The sequence below is a fragment of the Mus caroli genome, unplaced genomic scaffold (genome assembly GCF_978045245.1).
Source record: "Mus caroli unplaced genomic scaffold, Mus_caroli_1 scaffold_15, whole genome shotgun sequence".
NCBI lineage: Eukaryota > Metazoa > Chordata > Mammalia > Rodentia > Muridae > Mus > Mus caroli.
The window spans coordinates 58,060,819-58,077,861 of NW_028227270.1; the positions used below are offsets into that span (position 1 = coordinate 58,060,819).

Below are 17,043 nucleotides of genomic sequence, written 5' to 3' on the forward strand. Positions count from 1 at the left end.
TTGTAGACCAGGCTGGCCTTGAACTCAGAAATCTGCCTGCCTCTGCCTCCCAAGTGCTGGGATTAAAGGTGTGCGCCAACACCGGCCGGCAACATTATTTATTCTTTTTTTTTTTCTTTTTTTTTCCCCTTGGGTACTTTCTTCATTTGCATTTCAAATGCTATTCGAGAAGTATAGAGGACTTTTGGGAACATTATTCATGCTTGAGAAAAACTCTAGTAACTCTCAACTATCTGCTCAAGCATGATGATGTCTCTGTTTTGTTCATACCTGGAAACTCAGAGGGACAAAAGCCCTTTGAGGTTCATTGATAAGGTAACTGGTTTAGAATTCACAGTTTACTTTAGGTCCATGAAATAACTCATTCAGGTGTGAAACACTGTTGGTGAGTATTAGTGCCTTTTCTGTTGTTGTGATAAAATGCCTAAAGTATTATAGAAAAATGGAATCCCAAACCAGGGTTTCCACCCCAAGTTTGGCCATTTCTTTTCTAGGTAAAACACACTCAACTTTTCTATTTGTGATAAAGCTTAATCAGCACCAAATATTGGCTGATATCTATCCTCTATGCTACCACGTCTATTTCCCAGCCAGGAATTTTGTCATATAATTTGCCTTATTTCATCTGGGCTATGCTTAATTCCAAGTAGTCACCGCACATGACCATTATTTTTTTATTGACCTAACCTAAGGCTGCCTTTTCTCTGTCTACTTTCTTCTCTTCCTTGTGGTTCTCCACTGACCCCAAGTTCAGTATCCCTAAACCCTGTCTATGTCTCTTCTGTCCAGATACTTCCCATCTATTGATTGTTGTCATCTTTAATAACCAGGCAGAAGTAACTTGAGAACAAGGTCACACAGTGTCTCTTCGGTTTGTGTGCAGATCTTGTCTTCTATGTAGCAATCAGTTTTTAGTTTCCTGCTTTTAACATTACAGTACATAGCAAGAGATGAAACCTCAACATGAAGGTAATTTTTAGAAGCATTTAAATTCATTAAAGTTCCAAAGGGATATAGGATCGCCATGATATTCTCAGGACAACAAGTGTCATTTGTGGCAGCTAAAGCAGGAGCTCAGAGCTCAAGTCCTCAACCAATAGCCTTAAAGAGGGAGTAAGAGCCAGGTGTGGTGTCACTCGCCTTTAATCCTAGCACTTGGGAGGCAGAGGCAGGCAAATTTCTGTCCCGAGCTATGGTTCTCTCCGGCAAGAACACACTCGGACAACCGGATTCTTCTGCAGCAAAAAGCTTTATTGCTTCTTCAAGAGGGAAGACCCAGACCCCGGAAAATGATGTTGCTTATATAGCCCTCAGCCATGGCATTTCAGCACCTGATGTGGCATGTCAGCTCCTGATTTGTTGCTTGCCCATCACCCCATTACTACGCCCCGAGATGGGCAGTGACTAGGCGTGAGTTCACTCGCACCTGCATACAAGGCTTGTTTACTAGTTAGGCACAGCAGAGGCCGGTGCCATCTTATACTGGCGATTGCTCGCAGCACGGCTCTCCACAAATTTCTGAGTTCGATGCCAGCCTGGTCTATAGAGTGAGTTCCTTCACAGCCAGGGCTACATAGAGAAACCCTGTCTCAAAAAAACTAAGAGAGAGAGAGAGAGAGAGAGAGAGAGAGAGAGAGAGAGAGAGAGAGAGAGAGAGAGAGAGAACGAACTAGATATGACTTGACGAAGTAAACTCTGAAAATCAACCACTGTGACATATTTTCTCCAGCAGGCAGACATTTCCTACATCTCCCCAAATGACACTACTAACTGAGAAGTATTGATTTCTCTGCCATCAATCCTCTATGCTTGCTTTCTGTTACATAAGCCAACTCATGATGAAGAAAAACTCTGTGGATAAGCCTTAGATGCCACAAACCCTGGGTTATAGTAGTCAATGTTTATACAAGAATAACATCATGAGTAAAATTTTCTTTGCTGACCAACTTCGTTTAATTTTATTTATGGGGTTTGTCTGCATCTTCGGGTGAGTATGTGCATGTCTATGAAGATTTCCAAGATTATTAAGTTGTTGTATCTTCGTATGGCAGAAGATACACCAAGATGTCCAAACCTGACTTTGTCCCTGGGAATGAAATTTTCTTAATTACTTGGCCATGTCTCTAGCCATCTAAATAATTAAAAGTGTTTTATATCATCATGATGTCAGGAAATAGAAAAAAATCTTATACAAGAGAAAACCCTATCCATGTTAATGACCTCGTTATAACCTGTAACATCACAGATGTTTTCCATATCAGGAAAAACATCCTGTTTCTTCTCTTCCTCATCAGAGCCTTGATGGAAGTAAATTATTTCCCATGGTTCCTCGAGTGTTGGACTAGAGATCACCAATTGTGGTGGTGGATTTATTTTCAAACATTTGGAATAGATATTAAAGTTTGTTCTATGTCTTTCAAATCCATTCACAGATGTTTATTATGCGATCCTTGACTTCCTTCTGTGATTTCTGTTCAGCTTTAATCCCACTTTTCTTGTTGATAGGTACTCTTCTACTGCAATGAAATGAATTGGATACTCATCTTCTAAGTGGTCCCTTGTTTATTTAAATATGAGGGCAGTGAGATCATACATTTCCAGAAAGGTTGCTGGTGAAAGCATAGTGGGCGCTGCTTTGTGTTTCATTTTCTCACAAAATCCTTTGAGAGTTGGTTGTTATGCATCCTGGCTTTGGTGTCAGTCATTAGTCAGGGTTATCCTTTTACTCTTGATAGTCATGTGTCAGTCTTCTGAGTACAAGTCCAAAGATAGAAGATGTACACTAAGTGGGTCCTGTTTTGTCAACACACTTTAATGATATTAAAATTAAAATGCTTAGGGCTAGAGACATGGCTCATCGGTTAAGAGTACTGATTGCTCTTCCAAAGGCCCGGAGTTCAAATCCCAGCAACCACATGGTGGCTCACAACCATCTGCAATGAGATCTGATGCCCTCTTCTGGTATGTCTGAAGAAGGCATCAGATCTCATATAATAAATAAATCTTAAAAAAATTAAAATGCTTAATAATTGAAAATAGAAAGAACAGTGATACCTTAGGTATACACCCAAAGCATCCTATTCATCTATCTCAGAGACGTAATAATGTACAATAATCAACAATCAACTGTGTATGTCACAACATAGCTTGACATTCATTGTGTATGTATTCATTATTTGTCATTCCATGCTACTTCATATCCTGTGAGTTGTGCAATTGGCATTTCATCTTGACCCACTGCCTTCTAAGGAAATTATCTGTATTGTAAGTGTGGTGAACTTTATTTTACAGTTTTTTACTTGGGTTTGTGTAGAATATGGTCATGAGAACCACAGATATGTGGAGACTCAAGACAACTTTGTGGCTTCTACTTTTGGCCATCATTATACTGAAATCAAGGATAGGTTGGCAGCCTTGCTGACAACCTACTTTCATACTAGGCCTTCTCAGTGATAGTCACATAAGATTAAATGAAAGATTACAGTAGTAAAATATAACCTTCCCCCTGAGGAAGACATGCTGGCTAACAATACTGTTCCATAGTGATTGGCATCCATCTGTTGCTTTTCTCCCAGCGTTGTCTGGAGAGCCATATTGAAAGGGCAAGATAAACCTCATTTATCTCTAAGGACTCCATTTGTCTCCATTTGGAGGACCAGGCCTGGTTTCAAAAAGGCCATGAGGCACTATCTCCAGGAATAAACCATAAGTCCCTGGAGCTAAGTCATAAGACATCTGCTCCAGCAACAGACCATACAATCCAGAACAAATTCATTAACCCCCTTCCAGAGAAGAACCTAGGGATAACTATAAGAATGGGGAAATATCTCAGAACCAGCCATCCAGGCTGGGCAGCCCTATTTTATCATATGGTTTAACATCCTTAACTTAGGATTTCAGACCACTGACAAACCTGTGACCCCCTAGAACCCACCAATGAAATTTTAGATCACTTAATTCTTCTAGAACTCCACCTGTTCCCTATAAGGTTTGCATGCCTTTCTCTAGGTTTGCCATTTCAAAGAATGGTTGACAGCCACAAGCTGGTTGTTTGTGCAGAATAAGTGCTTTTTGTTTTTGCATTCTGAGTCTAGGATCTTCCTTCAGAGATTTTTGGACCATTACAATACGTACCAGGTGAATATTAATTCCATTTTTTCTGACCTCATTGTGAAATTACAAAAACAAATACACTATTTTGTGTCAAAAATATCTCTTCAATTGTTAATATCCTTGTAAGCCTTCTGCCTTTGTGACATGTAGTTCGCTCTACTCCAAGGTGAATAATGGAGTGTACAAGGAATCCATCTTGATTCAAGACGGAGAAGAAAGAGGAGGAGGAAAAGAGAAGGAGAAGGAGAGTGAGCAGCAGAAGCAACTGCACAGGTCCTGGAGAAGGAGAAGGAAAAGGAAGAAATTCCTTCAGAATCCTGAAAGACAGAAAGATAGGTTATTGGAGGACAGGCACAGGTGATACTGAAACAAAAATCTTGCAGATCTGAAAAGGGTCAGCTTTTGCCCTAGAATACTGGGGCAGTCAACCCTCATTGTGTGTCTTCAGTGCACTCTAACTTCAAGGGAAGTGCTCTTGTCAGTCAAGATTCACTGGCCAATCAGGGCATCTAAGAAGACCTTTCAATAAGGAGAGGAGGGTTCTTCCAGGTGCTTTCCTCCAAACTGCAGGTTCAGCATACTATACCCCGAAGGGAGGAGATTATGACAGTCAAAATTCAAAGGCGAATCAGGGCTCCCAGGAAGATCTGCCGATCAGAAGAGGAGGGTTCTTCTGGTTGCTTTGCTCTGAGCTGCAGGTTCAGCTCCATTGCTGACCAGCTTGAGTGGTTTGACCTCTGCTGCTGAGTTCCTTAGGGGAGTGCCAAAGGGGTGAGCTACTAAATTGCTATATGGTGATCATGGGACCACTGCCCCTAACCTGAAGGAGAGGTGGTCTGAGAAACTGGAGTCTGGGTGGTGGGTTAGGTGGAAATTAGCAGCCATCTGTGAGGTTCCCTGTCAGGAGCCATAATGGGACAAGCTAATAACTAGCAGGTGATCATCCTGAAGTGGCCTGCCTCAGATTATTATATAATCTGTGACAGGTGAGCCCTCATTAAGCAAGGCTGTGAGGGACTAATTTTGGGAAAGATTCCTGCTATTAATATAGTTTTCCTGTTATTATTAAACATATATAACAATCACTAAGTAGAAGTACACCCCCCTTTGAAGTAGATCTCTGCAGATCCATGAAGATGTACTATCTTGTAGGGATGCTATATAGACAAATAGATGACTTAAGTCTTAATGATGATCCTATAAGAATTCCTAAAATTATATCTGTGATTATTAAGCTCTTTTATAATGGGACTGCTATTAAGTCCTTTTCTGATAGTAAAATCTGCAATGAGAACTCTGCCAGTCTCCTAAGCGTCACCAGTTAATTGCTCTTAGATGATTACCAGACTTTCTCCTACTCAGAGCACATTCTAAGATGTTGTAAACCAATTAACCAAAGTCATTAAAAGGCAACTAATGATTTATTATAGGAGCTAGGACAGAAGATAAAATATGGACTGGGTTTATCTATACAAAAATTCACTAATAACTTATAGTTTTTTATCTTTTTTTTTTTTTTTTTTTTTTTGAGACAGGGTTTCTTTGTGTAGCCCTGGCTGTCCTGGAACTCACTTTGTAGACCAGGCTGTCCTCGAACTCAGAAATCTGCCTGTCTCTGCCTCCCCAGTGCTGGCATTAAAGGCGTGCACCACCACTGCCTGGCTAGTTATGGTTTTAAACATTCAGTGTACCTGTGGAGCTCAGAAAGATGATGGATGTTTAGCCAGATGATTACTCCTAGTGTATATGCATGTAAACATTCACCACTGTAAACTATTACAATTTATGATTGGATTTTTTGTGTGAACTTGTGATGAACTTTGTAATATGTGATCATGTATTCTGAATGATGTTGAAGAGCAGACGACAAAGACTAAGAATTGACTTCACTGACAACCTTTGAAGCTGGCATAATCACTACATAAGGGAAGATGAGAGAAAGGAGAGAGCTTTCCTGTGTGACAGTAGTCGGCATTGAGTGGTCAGGAATACTTTAGGATGATCAATAAACATTAAAACTGCCCAGTTTTGGGGGGTTCATAGACAAGGCAAGTCCACAATCTAAATATGGAACAAATGACTGTAGTTATTACCCTGGTTCAATCAATTCACATTAACTTTCAAACAAGTGTGACTGTGCCTAACAGGAATGTTATTTTTCCTATCTGAAAATACACAACCTGAGAGAAAAGAGGTGAGTAATACTTGCCCGGCCCTAGTGCACATGCTTAGACCTGGAGACTCTTGGACCATAATGCCTGTTTCAACTGTTTAAAATAATTTCTATGCTTATACTTAAACCATTTCAACCTTCTCCTTACTTCTTACTGTTGAGTCTCCAACCCTGGGACAAATGCTTAATATGCCTATTTAACAACCTAGCATCCCTTGTGTGTAGTACCCTTCTCCCAGGTGTACCTCCTCATGCAATAGGAACATGGGGTTACCTGCTCCTGTTCATCTATCATTTACCCTTCTGTACTCTTGGCATATTTCTGCCCTCTCCTCTCTCTCTTCCAATGGCTCAGGGACATGTCTACTCTGGCCTCAGATGTCCCTGCTTCTGGCTGTCCTCTCCTTTTTATCTATAATAAACTTTCTACTACTTTGTGCTTAGGAGATCGTGTCTTTCTTTCTATTGCTTTTTTGCTTCCATTCACCTCCCTTTACTCCTCCTTCCTTTCAAGTTTGTTGGATCTTTTTGCTTTAATTGTTGTGACTGAGTGAATTTAACTGAAGTTTAGGGACAGGACTTCCCAAGCATGTCTGCACTGGACATTCAGTGTGTAATGAAATGTGCACACAATGGACCTTGTTACCTGGAAGATGAACATGTGCTCTACAAAACTGGATGATTCTACAAAAATACAAATATTAGGGCTCTATCAGACCTTAAGGTGGAAAGATGGATCTGGGAAGGCCTATCCTGTCTGAGTTATTTGTCACTAATCCTCCAGTAGGGGAGCTTCTACAGTCCTGAGGCCTAGCTGGTTGGTCCAAGGTAATGAGGGACATGGGCAGGCCTAACAGTCATATGCACTAGTCGGAGATAACCTGCAGGTTCTTCCAGTATTCTCCTGAGACACAGGATTCTCCAAGGGAGACTATAGTCCTACCATGATGAGGGTGAAGACCACTGGCCCCAAACCAGGAAGAGCACATGGGTGGAGCTATCAGAGTCCAATTTTGTGTAACTAACATTGACTGTTAGCCACACTTTTGTGTTGGTACATGTGTTGATCTGGGCAGAGACGTTTGACATTCTTTCCTCCCTGAGAGTGGCTACCTGAGAGCCTCTCTTCTTGAGGAGGAAAGGCTCTGCAGTTGTGGCGTTCAAAGCTGTGGTGCTGGATAACATCACTATCCAGTGTGCACACACAGACTTTTGATGTGTATTTCAAACACATATAGGGAAACTTGAGGAGTGTTTTCTAGAAATTCTGAATGTTCTATTCCACAATCCAGTTTCATCTGATACATTTTATAAATTGTTTAAAAACTCCATTCTCACTAGAATGGATGTGCTGATCTTCCTTCATACTTACTTGATTAGAATCCTTTTAACTCTTTACTCCTACCAGTCCCACTGGCATGGTTCAGGCAAATTCAGTTCTGTGGTACAAAGGGAGTTTCTATGATGCAGAAGTGTTTGATGTATGCATGTATTGTGTGGTGGATAGGGCAGATTCTACACCTTGTGCCATAGGTCATGTCACAGAAAGCAGACATTAAATTATTCTTCAAATTTGTTTTGTGGCTGGGTATCAGAAAGGCTGGGTTTGACTGAAATCACAAGGGCCCAATCACTTGCATATTCAGACCTAGTTCTAGAGAATGGGGCCTCTCTGTCTGATGGAAAGATCAGAAGTAGGTACAGTAGTAGAAATAAACTACTTAGGGGTTACTTTAAGTTACTTTTCTTGGAGTTGTGAAGTCTATTTATTATATTTCTAAACAAATACAATCCTAGTTAACATTGTTGAAATTCTAATTTTTCCTGACTGATACTTGTCATGCTTTTGATAGACTTGAATATATTTGGGCCTTTCATTCTTGGCTTTTTCTCTGTACACAACAGGTGAGGACAAGGGCATTAGAAGATGCAGCAGTAGGGCTAAACCTCATTATTGTGTCTCAATTGCTGGAGATGGTCCCCATGTCTCTTACCTGGTCCCATAACTAACATCTAAATACTGAGCCTCAGGTTCTCAGGATTAATCTATTCAGCTCTTTATTTATTTAGGTGTTTGTAGTTGTCAATCTGTGAAACTCTTTTCCTTTATTAAATGGAAAGTACTCTGTGGGCTATGCAGGTCACTCAGGAAGAATTTTCCTTGGGATGACCTGGGTTCAGATATCAAGACCCATGTTAACTACCTGTTACTCAAGATCCAGAGGATCTGCCACCCTCTTCTCTGCAGTGTCGCTCACACACAGATCGAATACATTCTCTACACATAAAAACATACACATGAAAATACAGACAGACATGTTTTAAAAAATGCCTATATATTATAATGCAACTAAGGCAAAAAAGTTTATGTGTGTAATAGAAATAATAGTTTATTTTTTATAAATCTGTTATTTTGTATTTTTTTAACTTTTGATTTCATAAATGACTTATGTCTAATCATCAATCAATCATAGAAACAACATGGTTTCTAAGTCATCCTAATAGATACACTTTTTTCTTAATATAAAAAAAGATGTTTTTAGTAAACATCCCTATTTCTTCCTAGTTTGAACTATCAGAATGCTTCATCTCTGCAGCGTGTTGGAAGAGCATCCACTCCCACTCCATCTCACATTATTGTCAAAGGAGAGAATGAAATGAACAGGATGAGTGCTGGCCAATAATTGTGTAGTTTTTATTCTGATTATAATCTTGCAGTTCTTAGTTAAATGACCATGCTTGATTCACTGATCTGTTTTTGTGTTTGCTTTTTCCAGTGTTACCATCTATGGTGTATGATTCATTAATTATAATCTGATTATATTGTTGTTTCTTTAGGACATGATAATCCTTCACCTCTTTTGTCTTCTGATAATTTAGTATATTATAATTTCCTTGAGTTTTGTTGTTGTTGTTGTTGTTGTTGTTTGGGAACTTCTTGGAAAAACAGTTTTAACCTTCTCTTGTTGACCTGAAAGCGTTACCTTTCCCTGTGTCTTGGACAACCTGTGTTTTCCAGATCTTGCAGTCGTCAGTGTTTGAATTTTTACAATTTTGGTGACTGGTTTGGTTTGGGTTCTCACTACTTGCTTAGATAGTTATCTCTTTCTCTTCATTTGCTTAGGTTGTCAGTATTTCAGGGCCAGCAACCATCTGAGGGAGCATCCATTGAGGGCTTCCAATGTCAGAATGGCTGTTTGCTAAGTTTGTGAGATATCATGTTGAATAACACTTGAAGTGGGAAGGCTCTTCCTCTGAGTGGGGATGAATCCTTAAGAAAGTGGGCCTGGGCTGGATGAGAGAGCTCGGTGAGCATGAGACAGTGACCAAGCAAGAGAGCAGGCAAGAAACATTGTTTGCCCATGGTTTTTGCTTGTATTTTTGAACGTGTGTTTCTATCATAAGCTTAGCAAATAATGGAAATGTGGTCTGACAGAACCAGCCAAATAAGAGTGTTTGTTACTTGACACACTTTTGGTGTGAGGATTTACTCACAACAATTCTAAGAAGAAAGTTAGAACAAAAAAAAATGGTAAGAAAAAACTGATTTTGCAGCAGGACAGAACCTGGAAATATCATTTGCTGGTATGCTGAAAATATAGGATCTTTGAAATCTATATTCATCCTAATGAACTATTCTTGTAGAACCTGGAATGCTGGCCTGCTAAGAGTAATACATACAAAGAAAATCAATGTTATATGATTTCAGTGGGAAATAGACACCATGAAAAATTAAACTATAGGTCATTTATGTGATATTTTGGCCCAAAACCCTTCTCATTTTGCCCATGCTGTGGGATATTGAGTAGGGCAGAATTAAATAGTAAGGGGCTAATTTGTTAGATGGAAAAATAAATCTTTAGGACAGTTATTACTAGTGACTCATTCAGGACAACAGTGAAATAACTCAAAAGTGGGGGGAGGGGGGAGTTAAAGCGAATTTTGTTGGTTGTCTAGAAAAACAGCCCAGGTAGTTTCAGATGGCCCTGAACGAAGGTCCTTGCTATGAACTTGAAACTTAGAAGATATCATTGGAGTTATACTCTCCTGGTAACCCTGCAATCATAATGAGTGATCCTAGTCCTATTTAGGAATTCCATTCAAAATGTGCCGCCAAACTGATTTCCAGAGTGGTTGTACCAGCTTGCAATCCCACCAACAATGAAGGAGTGTTCCTCTTTCTCCACATCCTCGCCAGCATCTGCTGTCAACTGAATTTTTGATCTTAGCCATTCTGACTGGTGTGAGGTGGAATCTCAGGGTTGTTTTGAGTTGCATTTCCCTGATGATTAAGGATGTTGAACATTTTTTCAGGTGCTTCTCTGCCATTCGGTATTCCTCAGGTGAGAATTCTTTGTTCAGTTCTGAGCCCCATTTTTTAACGGGGTTATTTGATTTTCTGGAGTCCACCTTCTTGAGTTCTTTATATATATTGGATATTAGTCCCCTATCTGATTTAGGATAGGTAAAGATCCTTTCCCAATCTGTTGGTGGTCTTTTTGTCTTATTGACGGTGTCTTTTGCCTTGCAGAAGCTTTGCAACTTTATGAGGTCCCATTTATCAATTCTCAATCTTACAGCACAAGCCTTTGCTATTCTATTCAGGAATTTTTCCCCTGTACCCATATCTTCGAGGCTTTTCCCTACTTTCTCCTCTATAAGTTTCAGTGTCTCTGGGCCTTTTTTCTTTCTTAAATTGACAGGCCTATAATGAGGGTGTCTTTAAATGTTGAGCATATGCTTTTGTGCTGACCACAAACACCTTGAGTTTTGAAATTTTGCAGACATTATTATTCTATTTCTCAGGATGGCACTACTCACAACATTGATACTGTTGAGCCTTCTTAGTCACTGGATTGATAGTGCTGACCTTTTTTCAGCCTGTTATGTTTGTTGTGAATTTATGTTAGAAAGACTGAATCCTTTGCCTGTATGAATGAATAAATATGTACTTCATGTGTGCCAAGTCCTCACAGTAGTCAGATAATGACCTGAGACCTCCTGAAAGTGGAATAATTTATAGCTGTGAGCCCCTGTAAATACAGGCAATTGAGATCAGTTATTTGCAGGATCAGCAAGAGTTCTTCATGTAGTGTGTAGCCTTTTATCTACCCTGCTTTAAGTTGGGCAAAGGCACACTACCAGTACCTGCCCTGGTTCCCTAGTATCTGCAGATGAAAGTCTCTCTCTCTCTCTCTCTCTCTCTCTCTCTCTCTCACACACACACACACACACACACACACACACACACAAATACACATTAATACTTTTTACCCCGCCTTATGGGACAGTGGCTGTGCTCTTCTAAGCCTCTCACAGGTAGTGTTCCTTTCCCTTTACTCCTTGCTCAACACTCTATATCTGCTCTCAGCTTAGTTCCATTTCTATTGCCCACCTGGGAAAGCAGCAAATGACCACTCCACTGGGGCACTACAGATCTCCCTTTCCTGTGCCATGAACTCTTTCCTCCCTTTCAGGAACCTGGAAGTTCCACCTCTTCCACCCAACCGTTGGTAGCTGGAAACTTTATTGATTGAAAAAAAAAAAAAACATTTCGAGACAAGGACCTTCAGCATTTATCGGCAGATTCCCATTCAGAGCATCAGAACAACACCCTACAATTCACTGTTGAGCTATCTCTCCCTATGTGGTATACCTCTAATCAACATTAATATTGGTAATATTTTCAAATTCACTGTTGAGCTATCTCTCCCTATGTGGTATACCTCTAATCAACATTAATATTGGTAATATTTTCTTTTGACCAGTTGTAACTGTTTAAACATATATTCCATTTTGGTAATATCTTATTGATGTTATAGCCCAAACTAGTCCACCTCAGATTTCTGGAAAATGAATACAGAACTGGATTTATGTATCATTCTCTTATGAATTTAAGTAAAATCCTATGAATTCTTTCTATGTTTCTGGTTTGGTTGATTAATTCTTGCAGGGAATACAGGGTCTTTTTTGTACCTCTGACTGACCTAGAACTCATACCATACAACATACAACATACCTGACTCAATGTGATAGTTTTGCCTCTGTCTCCTGAGTGCAGTGTTAAAGGCATAAGCCATTAGATGCAGCTTACTTACTGATTTTCATGCTTAGTAATTGTTCATAAAATTTCTTTGATGTATGATAAGCACTATTGATCTTGTAGAGCTTGTCTTCTCTTTACATCTGTAATTGACATTTCTCTAGAAAGGCTACATTCCATTCAAAGGGCTGAGAAATGACAGGGGTGAACCTCATTATTTAGTTTCCTTCTAATATGACTTAGTAGTTACAGTAGAACTTCAGTGTCAAGAAATAAGTGGAGCAGGCCCCATAATTATATAAACATATTGTCTATAAAGAATACATGCCCACTGTTTCTTTATTGTGCTTTCTTTTATACACGTTTATGGGATACTCTAGAATGCAGTGACTTATAAGGACATACATGTGAACTTCACTCATGAGGAGTGGGCTCTGCTGGATCCTTCCCAGAAGAAGCTCTACAAAGATGTCATGTTGGAGACATACAGAAACCTCAACGCTATAGGTAAAACTGAATTCCCTTTCCTGTTTTATTTTTATTATTTATTTATTATATATAAGTACACAAGTACACTGTAGCTGACTTCAGACACCCCAGAAGAGGGCATCAGATCTCAATATGGATGGTTGTGAGCCATCATATGGTTGCTGGGATTTGAACTCAAAACCTTCAGAAGAGCAGTCAGCACTCTTAACTGCTGAGCCATCTCTCCAGCCCCTCCCCCTTCCTGATTTAAAATTCTAGAAAACAGTTCCTTTGAAGCACTTCCTTAATTTCAATTGAGATGGATGCAATTTGGTGAATAAATCATGTGCAACTCTAAGGTTCACTGAAGATAGTAACTTACATTTTGCATATTTCCATACATACATTTTCTGTTCCTCTATTTTAGGCTTTAATTTGAAAGACAAAAATACTGAAGAACATTGGCAGAGATCTAGAAGACAAAGGTAATTTTCATGTGCAAGCTCATACAAATATGCCTCTGAAGAAATTTTAATGTGTGTTGAAAGTTTTAAACAAAAGCAACAGTATAAATAAGCACATCTATAATTGTATTGGTGGTTCATAAATTCTAAGAAAACCATGGTCCTCAATGTCCTATATCTTGTTTTTGGAAGGCCTTCCTTTAAGAAAGAGGACATGGAAACAATGCCTTAGTGCATATCACCATTTGAAACATAGTCCTATTAGAGCTACACTGTAGATCTGGCAATCTTATTCTTTTTATTATGTAAACGCTATACACATTAAATAGTAATACCTGTAGGTCCAAAAGCTTCTGAGAAGCAAATAGTCTATAGTAAAGCTAGTGTTGCTCATATATTAGTAGTGACATTCAATGAGATGAGCAGCTTATGAGATGCAGAGACAGGCGAATTTCTGAGTTCTAGGCCACCCTGTTCTACAGAGTGAGTTCCAGCACAGTCAGGGCTACACAGAGAAACCCTGTCTCGAAGCCCCCCCACCCCCCAAAAAAAAGAATGATGTTGTATGGTAAACATAGTCCCTATATCACATATCTCTGAGGAACAAAATGTTACACTCAGTGTGTGCAATGTTCAAATTTTTTATTTGTTAGTCAGCCTTTTATAGATATATCATATGTCATAATGGATACAAACCACATATACATAAGAAATATTAAATGAATTAGTGTACCCCCTCTGTCTCCCAGGACAATTAGAAGACATGTATTGGGTTGCAGTTAGGGTAGACTTTATGAATGTGATACAAGCTTCATATCATTGGATTTTCAACCTCATTCTGTAGAATATTGTCATGAGTAATAGGCATGTGGAAATGCTTCTATTTCTCCTGGTTCATTTGTCAAATCTAGTATTACTCACAGTATAGGAAAAGTTGGAATACAGTTAGTGTGTTAAAGCTCTGAGTTCTTCCACTTTTCTTCAAATATGGAAAAAAACCCTTTTATATAAAGAGAATATGTAGGGCTGGAGAGATGGCTCAGCGGTTAAAAGCACTGACAGCTCTTCAAAAGGTTCTGAGTTCAATTTCCAGCAATCACATGGTGGCTCACAACTATCTGTAATGGAATCTGATGCTCTCTTCTGGTGTGTCTGAAGACAGCTACCATATACTCATATAAATAAAAAAAATAAATTAATTTTAAAAAAGAACAGCATAATAAGAAAGAGAATATGTAAAGCTGAGCCATATAATAAATGCTCATACCATTTCAGGTATTTTTGATGATGAAAAACAACTCATAATGAAGGGGAAGAGCAGCAATGTAAACAAAGTGATAAAATCTTAAGGTCTGATGCCTCTTCATATTTAGACAAATGGTACCATTAAATCATACAGACAAAAGTATTTATCAGTGGAGTAAAGCTCTCACATGTGCCAATTCTCTTCTCAGGTATGAAAGGAGTCAGAGTGCAGAGAAATCCTCTGAATATACTCAACCTGGTAAAGCCTTTGCTTTACGTGCTCACAGTCATGCCCAAAGACATGAAAGGATTCATACAGAAAAGATCCCCTCTGAAGTTATTCACTGTGTCGAAGACTTTTTACCTTACACAAGTCTCCAAATACATAAAAGAACACAAACTGGCCAGAAACCCCATGAATGAAATCAATGTGGTAAGGCATCTGCACAGCACAGTAATCTCCTTACAGCAGAAAAGAAGACACTGGAGAGAAATGCTATGAATGTAATCAGTGTGATAAGGCCTTTTCACAACATAGTCATCTTAAAAGGCATGAAAGAGCCAGGCGGTGGTGGCGCACGCCTTTAATCCCAGCACTCGGGAGGCAGAGGCAGGTATGTTTCTGAGTTCGAGGCCAGCCTGGTCTACAAAGTGAGTTCCAGGACAGCCAGTGCTATATAGAGAAACCCTGTCTCGAAAAACAAAAAACAAAAAACAAAACAAAAAAACCCAAATAAACAAAAAAGATACATACTTGAGAGAAACCCTATGAATGTGATCTATATGGGAAAGCCTATGTATGTCACAGGCATCTTCAAAAGCATGAAAGAATTCATACTGTAGAGAAAGCGTATGAATGTATTTAATATTCATACTCTTAATTATGAACATATTTGTATTGGTAAGAAACTGTCTGAATATAAACCATGTGTTAAAGCCTATCCCAGCACACTTATCTCCAAATGCAGCAAGGAGCACATATGGAGTAAGACAGCGACAGACACTCTGTATCCACTTAGCTGTGGCCACTCAGTCCTGTCCAGTTCTTCCCACTCCCCACCCCCTTGGCAAATGCACAGAAGTGTCAGTGATAGCACCGTGCATACCCCATATGACAATCTCCAATTAGACCATAAAGCCCCTCATTCTCTGCCACATTATCCTTGTATCTTGCCCAGATGGTAAGAATTGGATATTCTAAAGACATTCACATCTCTACCTTTGTTTGTGGTCTAGTGTAACAGTAGACCACATGAATTTTGAATTTCCCTTGTAATTGTATTCTCATAAGTGATTTACTCCTCTAGGTAAGGACTTCTGTACAAATTATATATTATTTGTTAACTAAATACTTTTCAGGGTAGCAAAGAGCTAAAATTCAGTTAAAGACTTAGAAACAGAGAAAATTCTCTATTCCAATTAGTCACACTGAACAAATATGTTACTGTTTTCCATTTTCATTAATAATTTCCTTGTTTTCTTTTTATTCATTTTTGTTGTTGTTTTACTTGAAATTGTTTTCTCACTGAGTATCTGGTTGGCCTGGAACTATAATCTGTTCTAGGACATCAGAGAATTCTGCCCACCTTGTCTCCAGATTACCAGCATTATAGGTGGGCATGTCACAGCGAGATAAATCAGTCCTTTTAAGTGGCTTAATAAGGATGAGTGGCTGAATCTCTCTGGTTAGGGTAGCTAGGACATAGACTGTGGTCCTAGCTCTAGTAACAGAAGTCTACCATGAAATGCAGCCCTCCTGCCTTCAACTCCCCTGTCTTTCACATTAGGAGGCATGTTGTTTTGCTTTATCGTAACATCTGTTATAAGTCACCAAAGGACTAGGGCAGATTCTGTCCTTATTCTATAGATGGTGAAACTGAGACTCAGAGTGTCAAGTCATTACTGAATAGATATGTGGAACTGCTTTTCTTATTCATGCTGTGTTTCCAGGGACTCAGTAAATGAAGTAGAAGCCACCTCAGCCAGACATGGTGGTACAGGCCTGTAATTATGTTGCATGGAAACTGGAGACAGTAGTTTCAGGATTTTTCATACAAGGTGAAAGTGGTCTATGAAGTTTGGTGCTAGGCTCAGAGAATAAAGGCAGATTGTGATTGGTTCAGGCCAATATCCATAGTCTTCCCTGCAGGTCCAGAAGTTCAGGGTCATGACACAAGTAAGTGTTAGCTGAGGTATTTACCACACTAAGTTTTCTATTCTTGATGTTTCTTGCCCAAGACAACCTAGGTAACTTCAGGATCAGATTCTCCCACAAGGGCAACTATTATCCACAAGCCAGGATGAGCTCACTAATGGCTTATACAAAGCCAATTATTCATCCCTGAAACCATAAATAGACATCCAACAGAAATGCAACAGCAGGTTTTATTCATATATTTGTGCATTTTTTTCATAATTAACAAGAAGAAATTGAAAATAATTTGGGAGTGGCTAACGAAAAGATAAGGAGCCCAGTGTGGTGGCTCACACCTTTAATCTCAGCACCTGGGAGGCAGAGGCAGGCGGATTTCTGAGTT

At 39.3% G+C, this 17,043-nt stretch overlaps 1 protein-coding gene across 1 annotated transcript in view; it reads right to left on the bottom strand.

Moving 5' to 3' along the window:
* The window catches only part of LOC110288370 (uncharacterized), a 145,428-nt gene that overhangs the window by 45,359 nt on the left and 83,026 nt on the right, over positions 1 to 17,043 (bottom strand). Inside the window, 1 exon segment of the mRNA XM_085830835.1 lies at positions 6,774 to 6,777. Coding sequence (XP_085686961.1) covers positions 6,774 to 6,777 — 4 coding nt within the window.